This window comes from Mus pahari, chromosome 20, assembly GCF_900095145.1.
Source record: "Mus pahari chromosome 20, PAHARI_EIJ_v1.1, whole genome shotgun sequence".
Taxonomy (NCBI): Eukaryota; Metazoa; Chordata; class Mammalia; order Rodentia; family Muridae; genus Mus; species Mus pahari.
In genome coordinates this window covers 48321518-48345176 of record NC_034609.1, presented here as the reverse complement: position 1 = coordinate 48345176, position 23659 = coordinate 48321518, and the positions used below count along the sequence as shown (strand labels likewise).

Genomic DNA, 23659 nt, shown 5'->3' with positions numbered 1-23659 from the left:
GTTGTAGAATTGGTCCAGGCACATGTGTGGATGCAGGGGAGTGCTGTGTCAGAGTAATATTGCTGATGTGGTGGTCCATCTCCATCTCCCCAGCTCTATATCGACAACGTGTGGTCTATCTACATCCCAGCCCCCACTCCACCCTGATGCCATGTGGCCCCCCTCCCCTTTCCCCCTCACACCTCAGGCCTCGGTTTCCTGAGCACCAGCTGTCAGATAGGAAGCTGAGGCCTCTCCTCCTGCCTCCTTGGTTGGCTGGAGCTGCAGTATCATGGCCTGCAGTGTTTCCTTCACCATCTGGAGCTCCCCCTGGAGAGACTGTAGACATTGTTAAGGAGCACACAAGGAAGGGGCCCAGCTTCCTGCAGCCCCCACTGGGCCTGTGAGAGAGCAAGCCGGCCTTCGGAGAACAGGTGGACACTGACTTTGAATTGTAGCTCCACACTTTTCCAAAGTCTAGCCATTAAATATTGATGTAAATTTTATATTACCCTTTTTAAAGAAACCACCACAACTTCTGCCGGGTCTAAGGTTATTAATTTTCAAATTTTGGTTTTAAAACTTTGAAGAAAGACTCAATAGATATTCAACCCATCTCACTGACTCTCAGTGAGGTGTGACAGCGTGGCCACAGAGCTCCTCAGTCCCCATACTGGGTGGGTGACTGTCACATCCAAGTGCACTGATTGGAAAGGGAAGGTGCTTGAGATAAGCGTCTCCTCGCAAAACCTAGCATCCGGGACCACTGTGAGAGGGACCTCAACATCCACTGTGCGTACTCTTGACATTGTGATCCAGCCAGCTCCGTGTCGGGGACTGTGGTCCCTGCTCACAAGGGTCACTCCAGTCCCTAGTACAAAGCCCTCTAAAGCTCTGTTTCTTCTGAATGGGTAACTTTGGATTCCACTCCGCCCTGGGTTCCAGCTGTGGCCATTCATCTAGTGTTGAATAAAAAGCTCTTCCCCTGTCTGGGTTGGTAGATTTTTTTTTCTTCTTGCATACATGGGCTACTAATTTCCTAATCTGTAAAGTGGTCTCCTCTGGAAAGAAAACAGCCACGGAGGACTCAGCAAGCAATAACTCGGGACAGATAAAAGCCCCCAAGAAACCACTTCTCTAGACATTCAAGCGAAACATGTGACCAACAGTAGTCTTTCTGTTCCCATGTAACCACATCCTCTGTGGTCTCCTCCTTTTGGGCCACTGTAAAAACACAAGAGCCCAAAACGCAGCCTCATCCAGTAGAGACAACGGGAAAGGAGAAACAAGTTGGTCGATCCTAACTATGCCTAAGTCTTCAGGTGAGGTCAAGCCGCCATGGGGTCAGACACGGAGGAAGCGGAGTTTGGGGAGGGGGTAGAGACCAAGCAGGCTACAGGTCATCTGCGCTACAGTGTTGTTCTCCTCACATTCAATGTCAACACAGGGTCCAAAGAAAGCCATACCTGTGGGGTCTAATTAATAAAATTTCTCCTAATCTCTTTAGAATAAAGAACTCCTAGGGAATCTTAGGAATTATGCAAATGAGCCTTTCCTAAAGAGACACGTCCATTCACCCTGGAAAGTCTGGGTACTTTTTATCTTCTGGAAGATTCAGCCAATTTCACTTGTGTATCATGTACAAGCACTCCTAAGATGGCCACCATCTTTGTACCCTTTGAACCTGAGGGGAACAAGGGCAGTATGCGTAGAGCAAGAGAGGAAGGGCCCTAGTGAAGAGCCTTTGGATTTTGTTGTAGAAAGTTTTGTTTGTTTGTTTGTTTGTTTTGTTTTTGTTTTTGTTTTTCTTCTCCAGACCTCTGGAAAGTTCTACTGATCTCTGGGGGGGGGGAAAAGAGAGGGAGTCATGTGACTTCACGGAAGCCAAAATCCTGCTGCAGACTGAACACCAAGCTGCAATTTGTCACAGGTCTGGTCTTTGTAAGGAGCAAGCATAGTATACATTGGTCCCGACAATGTCCTGGGCTCTGATTACCTTTGACACCGGTCTGGGCTTGCACAGCACTTTAGACTCTGCCAAGTGATGACAGGGTCTTACAGGGAATGTATCACGAAGCCAAAAAGTGACACTCAGAAATGTCTGGGACCACAGAGCAAACTAAAAAAAAAAAAAAAAAAAAGGCTAAAGACAGAGAAAAGTCACCAGAGGAAAAGACTAAATTATAAAATTAAATTAACACATCAGTTTCACACATAATAATTTCCATTACTGCACCAAGGAGTCAGTAAGATGGGATCTGAGAATGCAAGTCCCCTGGGAAGTTGGGAAAATTACATCATGTGTACTTAATTGTCCCATCTGTAAAAGACAGACTCTCATAGCTTAGTCACAGAGGCAGGGCCTAAGGTTGCTTGTGTGTGTGTGTGTGTGTGTGTGAGAGAGAGAGAGAGAGAGAGAGAGAGAGAGAGAGAGAGAGAGAGCGCCTTTTGTAAGGCACCATGAGGTTTATGGCTTATTTCCCAGCACAATGGCTGAAAACATCATTTACAAAGCCTTTGGCATAAGAATCACTAATACAATTAAAATCATATTCATAGGGGCTTGAGAGATGGCCCAGCAGCTGAGAGCATTTGCAGAATTTGCAATTCAAGAGAGAATTTGCAGAGAGATCTTACAGTGAAGTTCCCAGCACACACATCCTGGAGCCACATGTAAATCCAGGTCCAGGGATGTGACACCCTTTCTGACCTCTATAGGTATATGCACTCAAGTGCACACACACACACACACACCACTTAAAAACAAAAAAACAAATCTTTTAAAACATCGTGGTCATCTTTACAAAAGTTCACACCCTCGTGTGTGTGTGTGTGTGTGTGTGTGTGTGTGTGTGTGTGTGTTGTGTTGTGTAAATAGTTGATGTGTGCTGAAATGAAAGAACCCAAAAAAACACGGGGAGGGGGGGGGGGGGGGCAGGCAGTTACAGAGCCATTCAGTGAAATAGTTTTGGAAGAAATACTCCAGAGATAAGCCATTTATGGCTAGAAAATGATTTCAGGAGGACACAATGTGCTATCTTCCAGACAGTGGCCCTGGAAGGTAGAGGCTTAAGTCTCCCATGCCTCTCAGATGCCCATGCTTGCACATCACGTTTGAAGCCGTCTGCATGTCAGAGAAAACCTCACAACTGTGTCTCACTCTACACTTGGGAGAAAGGAGCATGCAGACATTAATTCTCTCTTTTCTTTTCTCATTTAAAAGACTGGCTGTTGCTTTCCCTCTACTGGGTATCAGGTATCCATCCCCCTTAGCCTCCAGCAGCCCAGAATTGGCTCTCGGTGGGGTCTAAACCCCCAGAGGGGAGCAGAGAGCCAACATAAAGTCATGTGGATGGCGTGTTGGCCATGCTGAGAGTTCCAGAGAGATGGCAGCCCGGAGGCCTAGCCGAATGCTCTGGTTGTCCCGCAGAGGATCATTAAAGGGACAGAGAGACTAATGAGGAGCTCTGAGGGTGAGAAAGACAGAGGACTCTAATGGGGAGAGGTGCTGAGAATATCTCCCTGATAACTGATCGGAGCAAAGAACTGAGAGAGCAGGCTGCCACGTGCTGAGAGAAGCCTCCAGGATGGTGGGGTTCGGTGGGGGGAGCGTGGGGGGGGGAGGGGTAGAAGACTCAAAGGCTGTTTTGTCTGGAGACTGTCTCTTGCCATGTAGCTCAGGTCGGCACTACAGGGTTGTACTAAGCTGAGCATGCAGATTCAACTTTAAACTCAGTAAAGGAGAATCTATGAAATGTAACGGGAAATGGGCTGAGTCACTGCTAAGAGGCCAAGGCGAGAGCCATGTACCTGGGGCCACACCAAACCATGCATGTGGAAAAAGTTGCAGTTTAGTAAAAGTACAAAGGGTCTTCAGGCCTGGGGAGATATCTCAGTTGGTAAACACTGGATGTGCAAGCACGAAGACCTCCGTTCCACCACCTAGGCAAAAAGCCAGGCAGGGTGGCATATGTGGCCACAGTGCTGAGGAGGTAGAGACAGGGGCATTCCTGAGACTGGTTAGCCAGTCAGGCTAGCTGAAGTGGTCATCCTCATCCCCAGGATCAGTGAGAGACTTTGTCCTAAAAAATAAAGTTAAGAGCAGTTGAAGACATCTGATACCAACCTCTGACTTCCATGTGTACACATACACAAAGATGTATACATGCACACAGTCACCTGAACTGGTCTAATTTACACTGCTGGGGTTTTTTTTTGGGGGGGGGGGGGGGGGGGGGGGGGGGGAGGTGCTAGGAATTGAACCCATGGCTTTGCATTCTAAGCAAGCATTCAACCACCGAGTCACAACTTCAGCTCTTTTGCTGTAGTTTTTCCATTAATTAATTAATTTATTCCCTTTATATCCTGATTGAAGCCCCCCTCCCAGTCTCTCCCACACAGGGTCCTCCCCTCCACATCCCCTCCCCTCCCCTCTGAGAATCAGGAGTCCCAACTCTTTTTTTATATTTTGTTATGAGACAGAATCTTAGAAAGCTGCTAAGGCTAGCTTTAAACCTGAAAACCTCCTGTCTCGCTCTCCCAGGTAGCTGGGGTTAAAGGCAGTGCATGATCCTCTGTAGTCAATATGTACTACAGCAGAAAACTGACCCGTATGGGGGGGAGCAGTTAAGAGAAAAGCCCTATCCACACACACCCAGAAAGTAGGCAAGCATAGGGAATTACTTAACAACCTAGGACTCCACTTGGCTTGAGCTGTGCATATAGCTCTCTTCTAGCAATGCTCTCAGCAACCTAGGACTCTAGCCTGCAAGTGCTATGTGCATACATCCATGTAAATAATGCACCAGGCAATCTATTGCCAACCTAGAACCCCCACCTGCCTGGAGCTGCAGGCACCACCCTCTCTGAACAATGAAATCAGTTTCTCAGCTCCTTAAGGACTATCCCAGTAGGAGGGGCTAGACTGGTTTTGGATGCATGTACAATAAAGCAAACTGTATCTTCAAAGAATACCTTCGAGGAGAATCCCCTATTTTCCATTGTAGGCCTATGTGTAATCTGGCATATGTTTGACATCAGATGTGTTATGAGAAGAGACGAGAGAGACGAATATATAACTTAAACCATGTCAGTTAAAATAGAGAACCACACAAACAACATCCTTAGAAACTGAATTCCCCCTCTCTCTCTCCATGAAAGGAACCCTCAGGGCCCTTGAGTACCCACACTCATGATGTCCACTCTCATTCTTGAACACACATTTTCTGGCCTTTCGGTGAAGAAAGCGCTCTTGCGACTTCTACAAACCTGTATCTACTAATTTCGATGCTTTGAGTAAGACTCCAAGGACCTAGAGACACCTGACCCAGCCCCTTTCCACTGGGGGGGGGGGGGCAAAGGGACCCGCTATGTGTACAGAGAGACCGTGTCACCAGCCTCATGCTATGTTTACACTGTGTTCCACAGGCACCAGGATCATCTTGCTCTGCACTCATTGTCTGCTCCAACTTTCCATACCCGGACCTCCGCAGAAGGGAGAAGGAAGCGCAAGGCCGCCACCCTCCATCAGCTGAGCACGTTGGTGCCTCTGAGAGCAGCCTGCCGGGCTCTGCACTCTCCCACTATAGATTACCGAAGGTCTCCACAGACGTCCGTCCGTCCTGCTCTTTTGGTTTTAGAAGCAAAAGAGCATTTCCAAAGAGACAGGGCCATCGCCCCTCAGCTCTGTTACCTTGGCCTCTCCGGGCTACACACTGGAAAGTGGAACCAGACAGGAGCCCTTTGGGGCTGTGGAGTTTATTCATGAGCCTGGATGCATTTAGTCTCTGCATGCCATCAAGACTAGCAAGACGAATCAACTGGGCACCATGCATTCCCGATGAGCAGAGAGAATAGGCTCCCAAGAGGCTTCTGGACAGAGATGCAAATACCACGGAAATAGAATCAGCCTGGTCCTTGCTCATCCGTGACTCAGCAGAGGCTGGCAGAGCTGCCCCGGGGCTTTGAGAGATGAGAGATGCCAGGATATGGTCCTTTCCTCCTATAGTGAGCTATGGAAGTCAAAGGAGAGAAAAAAAAAAAAAAAAGGAGGGAAAAAAAACCTGCTTAACAATTCACCAAAGCCTAAAAGCTTTCCAGTGGAAGCTCTCTGGACGTGGAGGAACAGTGACACAGACTCAAAGCGGGATTTTGGAACGGAGCTGCTAATTAGAATCCAGAACCTGTGAAATCATCCGTCAGGTTCAGACCACTGCTAATGGATCCCCAGCATGCCTAGTGTAAAGTCACAGCCCCGACCTCTCCCCAGAGGCACCACGCTCCCCTTCCCACCGCCTGCTTTCCCAGTTAACCAAGCAAGCGGTCACCTCGGGCTGATGGTTTGAGATGTTCACAATGCCTGTAACTCAGGAAGCCTGCCAGGAGGACAAAGAAGCAGCCTGTTTTCCTCCATCCCTAGATCTGCCAACCTCTCCCACCCAGCAGGCTGCTGTAGCTCGAACACCGACAGACTGTGCAAGAACTGCTCAGAAGGTTTAGAAGCCCTGGCATATTGTCCCCAGGCCGCCCCTCTGTGAATGGCTCGCTGGTACACCACCTGCTTTGCTCTTGCAGGCATGTGGCTTAGGACAAGGAGGCCCTACCCACAGCATCTGGGACTCAAGTCCTCCAGAAAGGTGTCCCCCTGTGGGTTTACGTCAGCACATTCCAGTGTGGACTTGGATTAAACAGGAATCATCTGCTACGCATGCGCAGTGGGTCCTGGCAGCGCGCTTAACAGAATCAAGTGAGACGCCACCCTCACCACGCTGCTCTTCTGAGCTATTAGTTGCGAGCTTTTTCTTTCAGCTGCGCTCAGCATTGTGCCTTTGATCACAAAGGAAAACACACACCAGCCAGAGCTTGGCTGGGGGTTTCCTGCAGCCTCTTTGGATGCCTTGATAAATTCTAATTTGAAACAACAGCGTTTATTTGTTGTGGAACCCCACGAAGCATTGTGAACACGGCTTCCTGTCTTGGGCCCATTGTAATACGGGAATCCAAGTGCTACTTCAGATTAAAGACACACTCTGTGTATTATTCTCGCTCAGTGACACAGAACATGGGCTGGATTTCAGAGGAAAGCTGGGATAAATGTGTGTTTGTGGTGTAGATGTTATCTAAGGAGGGGCTGACTCAGTACCCAACCTAGCACTTTCAGCTCTTAGTGGCATGGAATGGAATGTCCTGGACAGGGTCAAGTGCTTGAACAGTTGTTCATGGTGGTAGTGCTGTTTGGCGGGGTTGTGAAACTTCTAAGAGGCATCTCCTGACTGGTGTAAGCGGGTCATCAAAGATGGGCCCTATGATGGTTTGTATATGCTTGGTCCAGGGAGTGGCACTATTTGGAGTTGTGGCCTTGGAGTGGTGTGTCACTGTGGGTGTGGGCTTTAAGACCCTCATGCTAGCTGCCTGGAAGTCAGTCAGTCTTCTCTTAGGGACCAGCAGATGAAGATGTAGAACTCTCAGCTCCTCCTGTACTATGCCTGCCTGGATGCTGCCATGACAATACTGGACTGAACCTCTGAACCTATAAGCCAGCCCCAATTAAATGTCCTTGTAAAAACTGCCTTGGTCGTGGTGTCTGTTCACAGCAGTAAAATCCTAACTAAGACAGGTCTCAAGGGTGCTAATCCTGCTCTAACACCCCTACTTTTGGTCTGAGATCTCTACTTCTTGAGCCACTTGAGCTTCTAGAAGCCACACCACAAATTCCCATCTTACTGGGTGGCATCATCAGGTGTCATGCCCTCTCACCATGATCTGGATCATGAGCCACACCCCACTCAGCTGTCCCAAGACCTCTCCACCCCAGCAGACCTGGGACAAACCCCACTGTTATGGGAAATATTAAAAAAATGAACCTGTCAACTCTCCACGCTCCTGCTTCTCTCAACCTGCCAACTCTCTGGCCCCACCAGGCCACGTTCCCACTCTAGTACCGGCACTGGTGGGCCACAACACTATGTCCCAGTGGGGTCTCGCCCGCTTTGTTCCACATTCCAGTAGCCAAATAGATCCGCCATCCTCGAGGTTCGATAACACAATACCCAATAACCCAGTAAAATCAAGACCCTTAAGCTTATAGTTAACCAATTAGATTTATGTATCAATACTGCACAATTTACAAGATGTCAATAAATAATTTCAGAGCCAATTGATGATAAAGCTTTAACCCAAATATTCTAACCTATTGATAACACCAAGTCAGCCTCCATTCCCCTCCTGTCTCCTCCTGAGGCCCCTCTGTCTCTTCAACTCTTAGCTCTGCCTCCCTTTTCCCTGTCCAACCACAGGCCTCCCCTGCACTAATGTGATTGGACAGGGAAAATCCTGTGACACCCCACCACCGCCACAGTCTTTGGCTCTGTGTTATTACCTGGCCATAACCACTGTCCTATTTCATAGAGGCCTGTCCCCTAGAAAGCTCAAGTCTGTGTGATTACTAACACGCTACCTCCTTCTCCTGCTTCCTGGACCAACTGCAGATGGCATTCTGGACTTAGAAGAGGAAGGGCACTGTGCAGAACATAATTTAAAAACAAACAAACAAAACCATGGAAATGGCGGCAGAAGTCGTTCAAGGAACATCAAGGAACAGCCCGCTAAGTTCATAAGCAAGGGAAAGATGAATGAGACCAATCCCTGACTGTTCAAAGCTACTTAAATATATGCATGGAGATGAAGCAAAATAGGACCCAATGTTCTAAGGAGTCAGGCAATGAGAAGCAAAGACCAAAATGCCTACATTTCCCACAAACATTTTAAAAGCCAGACTCTTGAACAGGGAGTAATAGACAAGTAGGTGACCGTAGCTCCAGCAAGCCACTTGTGAGTGAACCCCTGAGGGGAATCAGGGCAGGTAAGCACACCTCCCCATCTGTGTTCCTGAGATGGTTAACTTTTTATCTGACACTAGACCTAGAATCACTGAGAAGGAAACCTCAGTTGAAGAACTGTCTATGTCAGGTTGGCCTGTGGGCAGCATCTTTCCCTAGGCTAGACCCTGAGCTGTAGAGAGGAGGAAGCTAGCTGATTAAGCAGGCAGGCAGCATGGGCGCGCTTGCTTCTCTCAGCTCTTGACTGTGGGTGTGAGGTGACCTGACTAGACTGGTCACTTGAATTCCTACCTTGACCTCCCCTCAGTGATGAAATTCAATCAGGAAGGGTGAACCACACAAACCTTCCCTCCCCTAAGTTGCTTTTGGTCAGGGTGTTTTAGCAACAGCCACTAGAAATAAAACAGAACTCATCCACACCCTTCCAAAGAGCTGCCCAGTGACAAAGGCATGCACACATCGCCAGGGATGCATGCTTCCTGTTGCACACACAAGTGAGCCCGTGTGTCTCTTGGGTGTAGGTGTCTGTTGTGTGGCATAAGAGACTGAGTTCAGTGCAAGAAAATATGATTATCAGAACCAAGGAGGACTCTGTGAAGTCTAACCATGAGTATGCGTTAGATACCAGAAAGAAGGTACCCACAATGGTGTTAGTTTTTACACTCCACTATCTATGATCTGCAGCAGGCAGGACAAAGGACTTCAAAGAAGGCTTTGGAACTGAAAAGGTCCTTAAGGAGGTGAGCCAGTAAAATTGCTTTGTTTCTTTCTGGTTGTTCCGCTATGCCACACAAACCCATCCTCATCCCTGCCAAAGCCTCCATTTTGCTTTGGTCCTGCTGTGTGTGCCTGTCTCAGACTCTGTGGCTAACAGACCCAAGACGTGCCAGACTACAGATAACATCACCAGTTGCCTCCATCTGCTGGGGCATGGGAAGGCGCTACGCACTTTTAGACTTCCTTTTTGCAAAACAATTCCCGAGAGACTGAAAAGGATATGAAAGAGAGCTTCGTCGTGACTGTACATGGCCCCGAGAAGCTGGTCTTCCAGGTGTAGGAGCCTCACGCTTATGGCTTCACACTTTTTTCCAACTTCAGCAGAAACGATGTGAGAATCCTGGCCAGAGAATGAGAGATGTGTCAGTCAGCTACAGGGTGCAGTGTGCAGCCAGAATGCGTGGACAGCTCTCCTGGTTTCCGTGCCTCCGTGGGAAACCTGACAGGGTTACCGCTTCTCTAAGAGGTCGCTCTCGAGAGTGCAGGAGCCAAGCTCAAGTCATAACTGAAGGATAAACTGTGTGCATACAGGCCCGAGGGTCCCTGCCTCACCCCATCTGTTAAAAACCTGATTTTAGACGGATTTGTCCGAGGGGGCCTGGGTTTTTCAGCTGAATTTTCAGACAATTCATGACACGATAGAAGTGGTGACAAACTGGGCAGAGGTGTCACCAGGAAGACTGGGCTTGCAGAGAAGGTCAGAGGGATATTTCTTTAAGGGCACCAGAATTTAACAGGGCACTCAGAATTTGTCTGCAAACCAGACTCGGCCCCTGACAGCCAGACTCTGAAGGAGACTTAATTCACTTATTTATTTACTTACATGTGCTTGTTCATTCTTGAATGTGCATGTTCATGTGTGTGTGGGTATATGTGCATATGGGGGTACGCATACCCATGTGTGTCCATGTGTGTGGACGCCAGAGGACAACCTCGACCATCATTCCTCAGGTGTCACTGACCTTGGGTTTGTTTTCTTTGTTGTTGTTATTTTTTTTTAAAGAATACACACACACACACATACATATGTATATATATACCTGCCTTCAGACCTTCAAATGCACCAGAAGAGGGAATCAGATCCCATTACAGATGGTTGTGAGCCACCATGAGGTTGCTGGGAATTGAACTCAGGACCTCTGGAAGAGCAGTCAGTGCTCTTAACCGCTGAGCCACCTCTCCAGCCTGTGGGGTGTTTTGTTGGTTGGTTGGTTGGTTTGATCTTTGAGAGGCAGTGTCTCTCATTGGTCTGGACATGACTGGTTGGGTTAGGCTGGGTATCAAGAGAGCCCTGGGGACTCACCTGTCTCTGCTGCCCCAGCTCAGTCAGGGATCACAGCATCGCCACCATACCCGATTATTTACGTGGGTCCACCCCAATGGGACAGAGGTGATGGCATGGTGCCAGGTTCCCACTGGTCATTAGGCATGTGACAAGCATGGTTCAATGAGCAAATCTTGAAGCCCCCTAGTCCTGTAGTATTTCCCCTTCACAGCCCATCCCACACACGAGCAGGGGTCACCTCTATGCCACTTTTTTGCCCGGCAGAGTCTAAAGGCTGCTGTGTCACCACCTGGTCTAAGCATCATTTCAGCTGTCCCTTCAGACTCTCTCCACAAACTCACCTTGGCCAAGGTAGCCTGAGTTATCACCTCCTCTCCCTTCTCTCCCTGAGAGTACAGGTTCTTCTGCCTCCCTCTAAGTCAGGCCCCAAGCAAGACTACCTTGTGGAGCATCAGCTCAGACCTGAGTGACGTGAGCTGTGAACTCACATGTGGGCCATTGCCTGGCCATTCATCCCAGGGCTCCATGAGCTGCAGCACTTGGGCTACAGAAGGCCACAAATTCTTAACAATAATGAACAAGGTCAAGGAAACCAGAGGGTAGAAGATCAGAGAATAAAGGAGAAAATAAGAAAGAAATGGCTTAGAATTAAAGTCACAATATGAAGATAATGTTCTCCCAGCTAAGTGTGAAAGACTCAGAAAGCCAATTAAAAGAATTTTGCATAAGGATTAAGGTTCTACAGACTAAATGGACAGGCTACTACAAAAACTTCAACTAATTGTTGCAGGGTATTTGATCATTCTGTAAACCCCAAGATTGTGTTATTTACTGAAAAAAAAAACCTACTTCTAGTTGTGGTGTGGCTCAGCCTTAGCACATACTCTTAATCCTCTAGCTGAAATAGAATACAGACATGCCCTTAGTACACACCTTTAATCCCAAACCATGAAGGTAAAATTAGTTTGTAGAAGGAAACACCCATGTTTGAAAGTAATGTCTAATTGAGTGGCAAAGTGGCCAATTAGAGAAAGACCTGACAGAATAGGATACGCCCAACTCTCAGGAGAAGAGAGAGGAAAGGGAAGCTGCCTAAGGGGCAGTGCAGAGAGAGGAGGCAGTTCTACCAGGGCAGTTTCACAGAGACAGGTAAGAGAGAACAAGCTAGACACAGGTAAACACAGAACAAGCCAGAGAACGAGAAGGAACCAGAAGAACATAGTGACAAAGTTAGTGTGAGGCCAAGCAGAGCAATTCAGGAGAGGCTGAGAGAGAGAAGCCAGGTTGAATCAGTCAGTGTGGAGACCTGTTTGAGCCAGAACAGCTGAGTTGAACCAGCCAGCCAGAGTTCAGAAAGAACAAGAAAGGGTGAGTTTATCCAGTAGCAAGTTTCAGAGGCTGAAAACATTCTAGGCCTAGATTAGATTGTGCAGAAGCTAGAAGCTTCCAGGACCTGGCCTAGATTAGCAGACAGAGGCAGTGAATCTCGGAGACTATATTGCAGCAGGAGAATAAATGTTAATTTTACAACTAACATCTACCTATGATATAAAAATACTTAGGCCTGGCGGTGTTGTTCCAGGTCCTTAGATATCATACATAGCATGTTAGCATCAGAACTTAGGAATACGAGAAAATCCAGATCCATGCCTTGACATCCTAGGGATACCGGTCAAATCCAGATACATGCCTTGACATTTTTCTCCCTTCATTCACTCTGGAACATTTCAGTTTATATGCCTAACAACTGACAATTCTTTAATAAAACAGTGCTAATGGAAACTATAAATACTAGAGAAATGTCATGCAATGAAAGCATCTGTGTGTGTGTGTGTGTGTGTGTGTGTGTGTGTGTGTGTGTGTACTGCTCACTTGGGAGAGTGTGGTGCCCTCTTCAACATAGCTCCACCCCAGCCTCCTAGGCTGTTGTCTTAGCTCCGCCCCCTCCCAGCTCAACCTGCTTTGTCCCATTCCAGGAAGGGAGCTGTCACAGCAGGAAGGAAGAGGTTTTGCTGAGACCTGCACACCAGTTTCTCCTTTGATGCATTTCTTTCTGTAGTTAAGAATTCATCAATAGTTAAGAATAAAGGAGACAGAAGGTACGAGGACTTCAGTCTCCTTCCCTTAATATAAAGGAGACTTTCTTTTCAAGTAAGTTAGTTGTCCTTCAAAACATTTCCCAGAAACACTGAAAATCCCATGTAAGCCAAAATGGAGAATTAAAAGACACACGTGTTGGTGGAGGTCCCACCAGCGCACACGTGTTGGTGGAGGTCCCACCAGGGATGGAACTGCCTGAGGCACAAACCCCTCTGACACTATTAAATATAGGTGTCAACAAACTGCTGGTCAGCCCAGTAGGGGTTCTAAGGGCCTCCCAGGCCTCCCCTGAGAGTCCTCACTCCCAGGACAGCGTGTTTCAGGGTCCTGGGAGCTATCTATCGTTGTTTCTTCTTATCACTAAGGAAAATGTCTCAAAGAATCAAGCAATCTGGGCACCAAGACTGGTCTCTCCTATTCTACCTCAGGGTAATACAGAGCCCATTCTGAGTTCCTAGGGGGTCAGTTCCTAGGATGGGAGCGGGTGGGCAAAGTTCACATGGACCAGAAGCGAGCCCAGCACCCTAGCAGTGTCTGTAATGCATCAGTCATAAAGAAAATCTGTATGATTGATACTTGATAATTAAAAATTATATAACACCCTCCTGTCCCCTCTCAGAATTCTTGGCTGAGTTGGACTTTCTCAGGATCAGCCGTTCTGAGGATAATTTAGTGTGGGATATATATATATATATATATATATATATATATATATATATATATCAAAGCATCTTTGAAAAGGGTCCTGTAAGCCCTCCTGTAATTTGCCCCTCGAGCAATCTTTTCAGCAATTCAAATTGTTATATATATTTTTTACTTTTGTAGACACTCTAACTGTCATTTACCCAGAGGGGTGACTGGTTTTCCCTGTGGGTCAGAGGAACAAGAATCCACAGACGGTGAACAGCCTCACAGCCCAGCTCTTCCCCTCCTGGCTTGGCTCACACCCTTGTTCTTAAACCCTTGTGATCAGGAAGCCCTGTCCACACAAACTCTTCCCCACCAGGCTGCAACAGACCAGCGTCCTGACATCGCCGCAGCCCCAGAAGCTGACCCTGCTGCATCCCTCACGACAGCCTCCAGTCAATGCCTGTTGAGCTCTTCTCCCGGGTGATAAGGGTTAGATTTGTTTTATTCCTGTAAGGCCCTTGTGGGAAAGACTTAGTCCCCAGTATGGCAGTACTAGGTGAGACCATACTTAGTCTCCAGTATGACAGTACTAGGTGAGACCATACTTAGTCTCCAGTATGNCAGTACTAGGTGAGACCATACTTAGTCTCCAGTATGNCAGTACTAGGTGAGACCATACTTAGTCTCCAGTATGGCAGTACTAGGTGAGACCATACTTAGTCTCCAGTATGGCAGTACTAGGTGAGACCATACTTAGTCTCCAGTATGGCAGGTAACTAGATTGCCAGGTGCTGCCCTTAGAAGGAATTAATGCCAGTATCCAATGTTACTCTACTGTTGGAAGACTGCTATAAAAGAGCAAGCCTGGGCTTTCTAGCTTCCTATATCACCATGTGATTTGTTCTGTGTGATGTAATACCACTTAGTGTGGTAATAGAGCCACAGGGTCCCTCACCAGAGGCCACACAATGGGGCTGCCTGACCCTGCATGCACTTTTAGACTCACTGTGAACCAAATATACCTCTCTTCTTTATAAAGGATTCAGCCTCAGGCACTTGGTGACGGCAAGAGAATATAAGCAAATGCAGAAAGTCTTGAAGAAGCTTTGCTGTGTCTTAGACTGTGCTAGCCAGACAGTGCTCTCAAGCTAGTGAGCAGAGCCAGAGAGAGAAGTCCAAATACCAAATGCCTGCCCATGCCTGAGCATAGCCCAGAATAACCTGCTAGGGTGATTCCCATGCCTCTGGGACAGCTTAAATGACCTTAAATAGCCTTAAATGACCAAAACAGCATTTTATGAACACACATATGTGTACATGGACACATACATGCACATATGTGTTGAAAATGGGATCTGTCTCAATGTTGGGGTGAACTTTCCTTACATTGTATTGAGGTGTGTCTCTGTATTTTCACCTGTTGATTCTGTGCCAGCAGAGAGCTGGGTTCTGACAGGATTCTGTCATTTCTATGGCACATTTCCGGGTTTTCTGTGTGGCAATGCTTGTTCTTCCACACCTGTCCAGAAGGTGAGGGTTGGGCAGCTTTTAATGCCTTAGGCAACCAAAGAGATGGACCAGGCGTTGTCTCACTGCTGATTGGTTACAATAAAGCCAATAGCTGGGGCAGAAAGTATGGGATGGAATATCTGGGCAGGTACAGATGCAGGAGGGATACAAAGCAGAAGCCAAGAACCAAAGGAGACAAGGAAGAAGCAGAAACGGGAGAGCAGAGTAGAGCAGGGAGATAAAGAGCTAGCCATGTGCAGGGACACAGGCCACGTGCAGGGACACAGGCCACATGCAGGGACACAGGCCACGTGCAGGGACACAGGCCACGTGCAGGGCCACGGGCCACGTGCAGGGACACCGGCCACATGCAGGGACACCGGCCACGTGCAGGGACACAGGCCAGAAGAGTTAGGATAAACTAGAAGTGAGCTGAGAGACTTCCCCAGCTAAAGGCCATACACTTTAACTACATAGAAGTCCCTGTGCTTCATTTAAGTTTACTTCAGGTGGGTCCTCGAAAGTCCTGTAATGTCTGTCTGCAGGTGGGGACAGGTCCTTGTCTCCACTTGGGGTTAATCCTGTGGGGCAGGTCAAGAACCTGACTGATGTCCACCCCATGAAAGGTGGGCTCATCTCACTTTAGGAGTCTGGGCGGGGTCTACCCTGTGGAAGGTGGGTTCACCTCACTTTAGGAGTCTGGGCGGGGTCTACCCTGTGGAAGGTGGGTTCACCTCAAGATAACAGACTTTTTTCTCCCTAGAATTCCTGTCCCCTGCTTCAGCACCCTTGAGGTTCCACTGGGCCTGCAGGGCTTTCTGAGGAACCTATTTTGCCTTTCCTCTGTCTTTTCCTTGTGGTGGCTGGCCAGGGTCTACATATGCTTTAAAATTCCCTAACTAATGCTTTAGGCTTCCGTCTCTTTCCCTAAAGTCCCTCTGCCTGACTTGTGGCCACCCACACCATGTCCACGCTTGCTTCTTGTCTCCATTCTCCTCCCCACAGTATTACAGCTTACCTGCCCTGGGGTTTTCCTTTTAAACACTAACAAATTGTCTGTAAGCTTTCATTATTTGAGTGCATTCTCTGATCCCAAGCCTGCTTGTATCTGCTCTTAATTTATTTTTTAATGAGACTTGAGAACCCCAGTTTCTCCAGTACTGCATGATGGCTTTTCTGAGATGCCAGTGATGGCTTCTCTCCTACCTTGTAATTCTTAAATCAGAAGATCCCTTTTTCCTGTACACCTAGACAGCATCATGTGACATATGCATACATACATGCATATACTTATGCACACACATACCACTTTTTATTGGCCTCAGAAGATGCTCTGTAACCTCTCAGGCAGTCCCTCCAAGTGAGCCAACAACATTTCAAACATCATTTGCAAGTCACCTTGTGGTCAATCCTGCAGGCTTGAGTGCCCATGATAAACCCTTTCAGCTGTGTGGAAAGAGAGCCAATCTTACATTTCTGTCCTGTTCTCCCAGACCAAGGGGCCAGGTTTAAAACAGAAAGCACGACTCCCTTTGATGAGCAGAACATTCTCATGACAACGTATTTCTAAACCCAGATCCAGTGGCTGGCAAGATGTCCACCCAAATGCACAGTGGGGACATTACTCCATGCTCCACATCCCTGAGGGCTTTTGTACATTGCTTCATCTCCCATAAGGAGGGTTAGAACCTTGGATAGAACATTTGGGAAACACCAACACTTAGAGGTTTTGAACTGGAGTTCATATGTCAGGGAATACATAATTATGGGTGTTTGGGTTAACAGTATCAGGCTGGAACTACAGCAAGAGAAAGTCTTGTGAACTATTATCATTCTGAATGTGACACTTTGGAAAGCTCACTGAAGTCATTGCTAGGTGGGGTGAGCTCTGGTTTCAGAAATGTCACCATCAGTGGAGACCCCCCTGCAAACTCAAGCAGACAGGCTGCCTCTTTGGCTATATACAGGGATTGAGAGTGATTAAGTAACTAATTTCTCAAATTGTTCTCAAAAGCCAGTCTAAGGGAAGAGGCAGGATGAGACACTGGAGTCAACCAACCGAACAAGGACAATCTTGTAGCCAAGTAACAAGTCAGCTATCACAAGGATTTGAGGGGTCTGTGTTCATACAGGAAATCATACAGGCTGGATTCCAAAGTCACTGTCAATCTCTACTGGTGGTGGTGGTGGTTTTGTGTGTGTGTGTGTGTGTGTGTGTGTGTGTTGATTGATAGGCAAGAATGTAATCTGCCTGAGCTATCATCTTGTTTACTGTCCCCTACCATAACTTAGCCAGCTCACACAAGCCCCTCTTTTCCTCAGCCATGTAATAAAGTTTCTGTAATAGCCCACCTTTACACACACACACACACACACACACACACACACACACACACACACAGTCTCATTCCTACAGTCAGGTAGGAATGAGATTCCTACAGACAGGTAACTGAGTAGACTTCTCCAGTAGCTGGCAAGCCATTTGCATTTAGAAGTTGCCAGGCTATGGACACTATCCAAAACCCTACACCCTACACCTCTCTCTCTCTCTCTCTCTCTCTCTCTCTCTCTCTCTCTCTCTCTCTCTCTCACACACACACACACACACACACACACACACACACCACATGCTTATAACCCAAAATTCGATTTGAGCCCCAGGATGTCTGCTCTGTTGCTAGGTCTCATTACCTTTCCTACAGCTTGAGGTAAACCAGATTCGACTACCACCGTGCCGGAGCTTAGTGGATGAGCTAATGCCTTTCCTTGGCTTATGGCTGCAGTCATGGGCTCTGGGCTGTTTTCCAGAATAGTTTCTTTGCAAATGCATTCCAGGGATGCTCTATGGTCTGTATCTTTCCTTCAAAAATACAGTCTTCATAAAGAATCACTCCCTCAGACAAATGCCCGTCCGACACAGGAAGAATATCTCTCGAATCTATTTGAAATAGGTTCTGTGATAAGCTTCACTCTCCACACCCATGCTGAGAGATACAGTCACTGTGTAAATTCCATTAGTCAGAGAGGCACACATTAAGACTCCAACGGTGCATCTTTACTATACTAGAAACAGTCATCTAAATTCCACATTGTATGGTCACACCCTGAGTGGGTGGGCTTCTCTTTTAAAAGCATCCAGATGTCTGTAGGGGCAGAAGGCATCTGAATCATTTAGACCTCTTTAGGTCTGAGCAAGGCACTAGTTGTCTTCAAGTACCCTGCGCTCATTCAGGGCAGGCTTTGAGATGCAAGTTTATGACAAATGTGTTTGGTTTTATTTAGTGTTCAACAGAACCAAAAACCAGAACCAAAGCCTCCCATAGCAGACTGCAGAGTGAGAACAGGCCTTGCCCCAGTGTACATGAAGGACCTGGGAAACTGCCTTTTGTGTGGCAGGATTACTCAGGAGGGTTTGGGCTGCTTCCCTTCAACATGCTGGGCTTGGGCATCAATGTTGAGCAAACCAGGGGCCAGGATGGGGCTCAGTGGGTAAAGTGCCTGCAGCACAAGCACGAGGACCCATGTAAAAGACCCGGTGTGCTGGTGTGCACTGGGGAGGCTGAGGCACAGAGGTCCCCTGGGGTTCACTGACCAACCAGTCTAGCCTTCATGGTCAATCCCAGGCTAATGCTCCTCTCTCAAAAGACAAGATATACAGGGCCTGAGGAATGACACCCAAAGTTTATGTCTAGCCTCTGCACAGATACATATACATACACACACATATATACACATGCACACACATATACATACATGCACATACATATACATGCATAATATACATATATGCACACACATATACACATATATGCATACAAACACATATACACATATGCATATACGCATACATGCACACACATACACACACATAACAGACACACATATACACATACATGCACACACATATACATGCACATGCATATACATGTACACACATATACATATATGCACAAATATACACACACACATTTATATACATGCAAACACATATTCACACATATATTCATAAACATAAGTACACACATAGACACACATACATGATAAATACAAACATACATATATATGTATATATATAGATATACACATATACACATGCACACACATAGACACACACACACATACAAATTAAAATTGCACAAAACCAAACTTGAGCAGACCAGATTTCAATAGGACCTTCTGAGGAAAGCCAGTCAGCAAATGAGATTTACAGCATCAGACAGTGCTTGAACATTTTCCCTCCATGAACATTCAGGATCTGGGAACAGTGACAGCACACCACCAGGACTCCTTTGAATAAGGAAGTACAGAGAGGAGCTGGAGAGATGGCTCAGAGGTTAAGAGTGCTCACTGTTCTTCCAGACAACCTGATTGAGTTGGGCACTCCCATCAGGCAGTTCACAATCACCCACAACCCCAGCTCCAGGGGATCTGACACGTTCTTCGGCCTTCTGTGGATACCCCCATGTGTGTGGCACACACAGACATACAAATAAAAATAAATCTTTTAAAACATTTTTTCTAAAAGAAGAAAGTGTAGACAGACCACAGCTGGGGACTCCTCCATGGGAATAAACTCTAAGACATCTGTGGCTAAGGATTCCGACTGGCAGAGTAAGGCAGACCTAGGAGAAGAGGACCAAGTGCCACCTGTCACCCTTGTGTGCTCTAAGTCTTAAAGTGTAGCACAAACAAACATGTGTGACAACGAGACCCTGAGAGCCACCTTCTTCAAAGGCGAGCCTTTCCTGGAGTCTTATTGTTGCCATCCCAACCAGCACCACTTTGTTCTGTAGCCATGGTACCTGCAGTTTGCCTGGAGATGGTGGCACTCAGGCTGGCGGAGCCTGCCCTTCATGAGGCACCGTGGTATCCCCCAGATGGAGTGGAGAAAGGGCCATTTCCCTTTCTCATACTGTAGCTCTACCTTGTCAGGATCTGCCCCGACTTATGTCAGAGAGATGAGGCCTGCTTGGTTATGAACAGGGTCCCCATAAATGTACAAATAGGGAGAAGTACTGGTGGATAGAAAAACAGATGCCCAGTATAGACAGACAGAAGAGTATTAAACTATTAATTGGGAAGGAAGGGATAGCAAGACAAATGTGTGTGTGTGTGTACACATATGTGTGTATATGTACATATGTATATAAGACAAATGTCTGCTCTACACAGCCAGGCCTCTTTGTGTGTGTGTGTGTGTGTGTGTGTGTGTGTGTGTGCGTGTGCGTGTGTGTGCACACATATGTGTGTATATGTACATATGTATATATGTAAGACAAATGTCTGCTCTACACAGCCAGGCCCCTTGTGTGTGTGTGTACACATATGCGTGTATATGTACATACGTACATATGTAAGACAAATGTCTGCTCTACACAGCCACCTCTTGTCTGTTCTAGCCTGGATAGTTAGTGCTGGCTCACAACTAGCCTCTGGGAAACAGGAAGATCCTGTCTTTAACTGCCCTGGTCCTGCTGAGGAATGAGATGTGGCCTAGCTGTGATGAAGGATAGAGTGGTATTCCATTTCTAGAAATGGGATGCCCTGCAGGGGTGGAGAGTCTCTCAGCTGCCAAAGGACGACAGTGTGCATTTGTTAGTGGAACCTGTGTTGCTACCGTGTGAGGGTGTCCTTGCCACCCTGTGGTGACTGTGACCACCCTGCTGCTTGTCTATGCCTCAGCCTTTGCCAGCAAATGACAAAGAGTCTCCATGGTGGAAGACTCCAGGGGCCCTCAGGTCTGTTTTCTCAGATGCACTGAGCTATGGTTAATTAATGGAGGAAGTGCAGATGCCCCAACCCTGGGCCCTGGAGCACAGGGAGTGATTCCACATTTTTCCAAAAGTACAGGAAGCAGGCAGATCAGAGAAGCCAACTTCCTTCCCTGGGGCAGGTGAAGGAGGCTGGCAGCAGGCAGGGACATTAATTAACAGAAAAGGACCAGCAGGAAGGACCCTCTTACTGGCTACAGAGGAAAGCCCTCCCTTACCCACCTGCTCCTTCCATCACACCCAGGGTCCAAGGCCAGGCTGGAGGGCAGAGAGCTTGAATTCTGATTGGTTGAATGGTTTCTAAACCTATTCATGCCAATTGTACTTAAAATCCTAATTATATCATTTAAATATGTACCATACAAAACAGTGCAATGTTACTGTAAAAGGAAAAGTTCGTATGCTCATTTCTTTTAATGGAAAGCCTTGGAAAGATACAACAGTATCGGAGAGAGGCAGAGAGGAGCCGGCCCCTGGGGGCTGCTTTGCAAGTGTCTCTCAAGCCTTCTGTCCACTTTAAAGACACCACAACTGGAAACTAGATGGTAGCTTGTACGTAAAGCACGTGCAAGAAGTGGCCCTCAAAAGCCACCAGGAAGACCCCTCGGAAGACTTTGATCCACTTGCTACAGTGAGTGATTAACAAGTGGATGTCTGTGTTTGCAGTGTCTGAAAAAGAAGACTTGAGGGGCTTGTTGCGGGTGGACGGATTCCTACACGGGGGAAGGGGTGCAACAGAGATGGCTCAAGAGGACTCTGAGCAGACGGCACGGATACATTCCCGCTCGCCGCTACCCTTAGGTCCACCCTGGGGTCCAAGCACAGTCCTCCGCACCTGCCTGCACCGGAAGCTCTCATTGCTGTGGCCAAAATCCTTGTTATAGTTAACTGGAGAGAAAAGGATTCAGTTTAGCTGTTGGGCTCGGACAGTTTCCTAGAAAGTAACAGGAATGTAGAATTCCTAACACAGACATCGTTCCCATCTGAGATTCAGGAATGTGGCCCAGCGTCGGCCTTTCCGCTCAGCTTCTGGTTTCCCTAATCGACATTTCCAAACTATTCCACATCCATTCCAACAAACTAGTTCCAAAGTTTTAAGAGCCACCGAACCAAGGTCATTCACCAATGAACTGCTTGCTGACTCTCCATATAGATTTTCTGTATTGTGACTTTTCAGCGCTCTGACCGGTGGGGGGTGTGGAGATGAACCTGGTAGAGGAAGAAATGGGGAGGAAATGGGGGTGCCACAAATCCCTGCGACTCCTTGAAGAGTACTGATCCACTGTATACAGTGTATGATCTGATGGGGCTCCTAGCATACCGGCGAGACAACACGAAGGACCAGAGGCCAGGGCTGTGGCTGCTTCCCTGCCTTCACAGACATCTCCACAGGGGGATTGGACCCTCCCCTACAGGCTCCCAGACAGGCAAGTCAGATTTGGCTAAACAACACAGGTTGCACCCCGATTTGCCCTTGAATACATAAACCTACCCTAATTGGCTAAAAGGTTAAATATATAAGCTCATGTAATAAACAATAAAGTTAGATCAGCCCTCTGATGCTGGTCTGCGGAGTCTGAATCTGGGGCATCTTTGTGGGCTCCATCTCTACTTCCCCCCCTTTCTGATCCCTGTTCTCACAGTGACCAAAGCATGCAGCATCCATCCTACGCCTTGTAAAGAGATGAAGGGTTTGTCTGGGCTCGTTGATAAGAGGATTGAACACAGGGCTGCTTGGCTCCCTGTGAGTGGACAGAGCTTGATGGCTGTGGAATTTGCAGGAACAGATGACCGCTCATCTTCTTACCTTGTGTCTTAGTTTCTTGTGTGTTGTGATAAGAATAGATTGGGAGAAGCAATTACAGGGAGAAAGGGCTCATTCTACGCAACCGGTCAAGGCTATAGTCTTTCCCCATGAGGTGCTCACAGAGGCCAGGGGCTTGTGTTCAGTGGTCACATTGTAACCACAGTCAACAAGCAAAGAAGGACGAAGGCTTGGTACCTACATCTCAGCTTCCTTTCTCTGCTGGTACGGGGGCGTAGCTGGTGGTTGGTACCTCTCGCTCTCATAGGCCAGGAGGACATGAGTGGGAGGCGGGTTAGTCACACCACACCTCTAATTAGGGAGCAGAGAATGAACAAGAAGTAAGGCCCAGTTACAACACTCAGAAAGCTTGTCCTCGGTGACCTACTACCTCAAGGAGGTTCTGCCAGGTAAAGGTTCCAGCCTTCCCAAACAGTGCCACCCACTGGGGACCCAATGTTCAAATCAGAGAGCCTTTAGGGAACATGTCGTATGCAAAGTACAATGGTCAGGAAGAAGAAAGCAAGACAAGGAGGGGCGAGAGACAACGTGCCCCCAAAAGGCCACCCTCAGACCCTCCCACTGACCCAGGGTTAGACTGCACCTCCTATAATATCCCCAGATTCTCAAAATATTGCCACTAGCAAAGGTCTAAGCCCTAACACATGAACTTTCAGAGGGATGTTTGTTGTCTAAACCATAGCACTGTCCATTCTCCCTCAAACCTGGACATCCCAAACAAACACAAAGACAAGACAAAAAAAAAAAAAAAAAAAAAAGCCCAGATCTATTTCTAAAGGCTCCCGTGTCTCATAAAACTTTGATTAAATAAATTTGTCACACTTTTCCCCTTTGTCAGCCTGTCCTCTGTGAGATATGATTCTGTGGACTGGGGAAGGGTACCCTGACATTCTGGACGCCAGCCTCAGAAGAGACAAAGCTAAGGTGTCTGCTGTGTCTTTGCTGC

The 23659-nt window shown here is 47.4% G+C and overlaps 1 protein-coding gene across 1 annotated transcript in view; it reads right to left on the bottom strand.

The window, feature by feature from the left end:
* Disc1 (DISC1 scaffold protein) overlaps positions 1 to 23659 on the bottom strand; it is a 166412-nt gene that overhangs the window by 3384 nt on the left and 139369 nt on the right. Inside the window, exons 12-13 of the mRNA XM_029532416.1 lie at positions 9816 to 9933; positions 183 to 320 (exon numbers count right to left, since the gene is read on the bottom strand). Of these exons, the coding sequence (XP_029388276.1) occupies positions 184 to 320; positions 9816 to 9933 (255 nt within the window). The 3' untranslated portion in view covers position 183. The remainder of the gene's footprint in view (positions 1 to 182; positions 321 to 9815; positions 9934 to 23659) is intronic.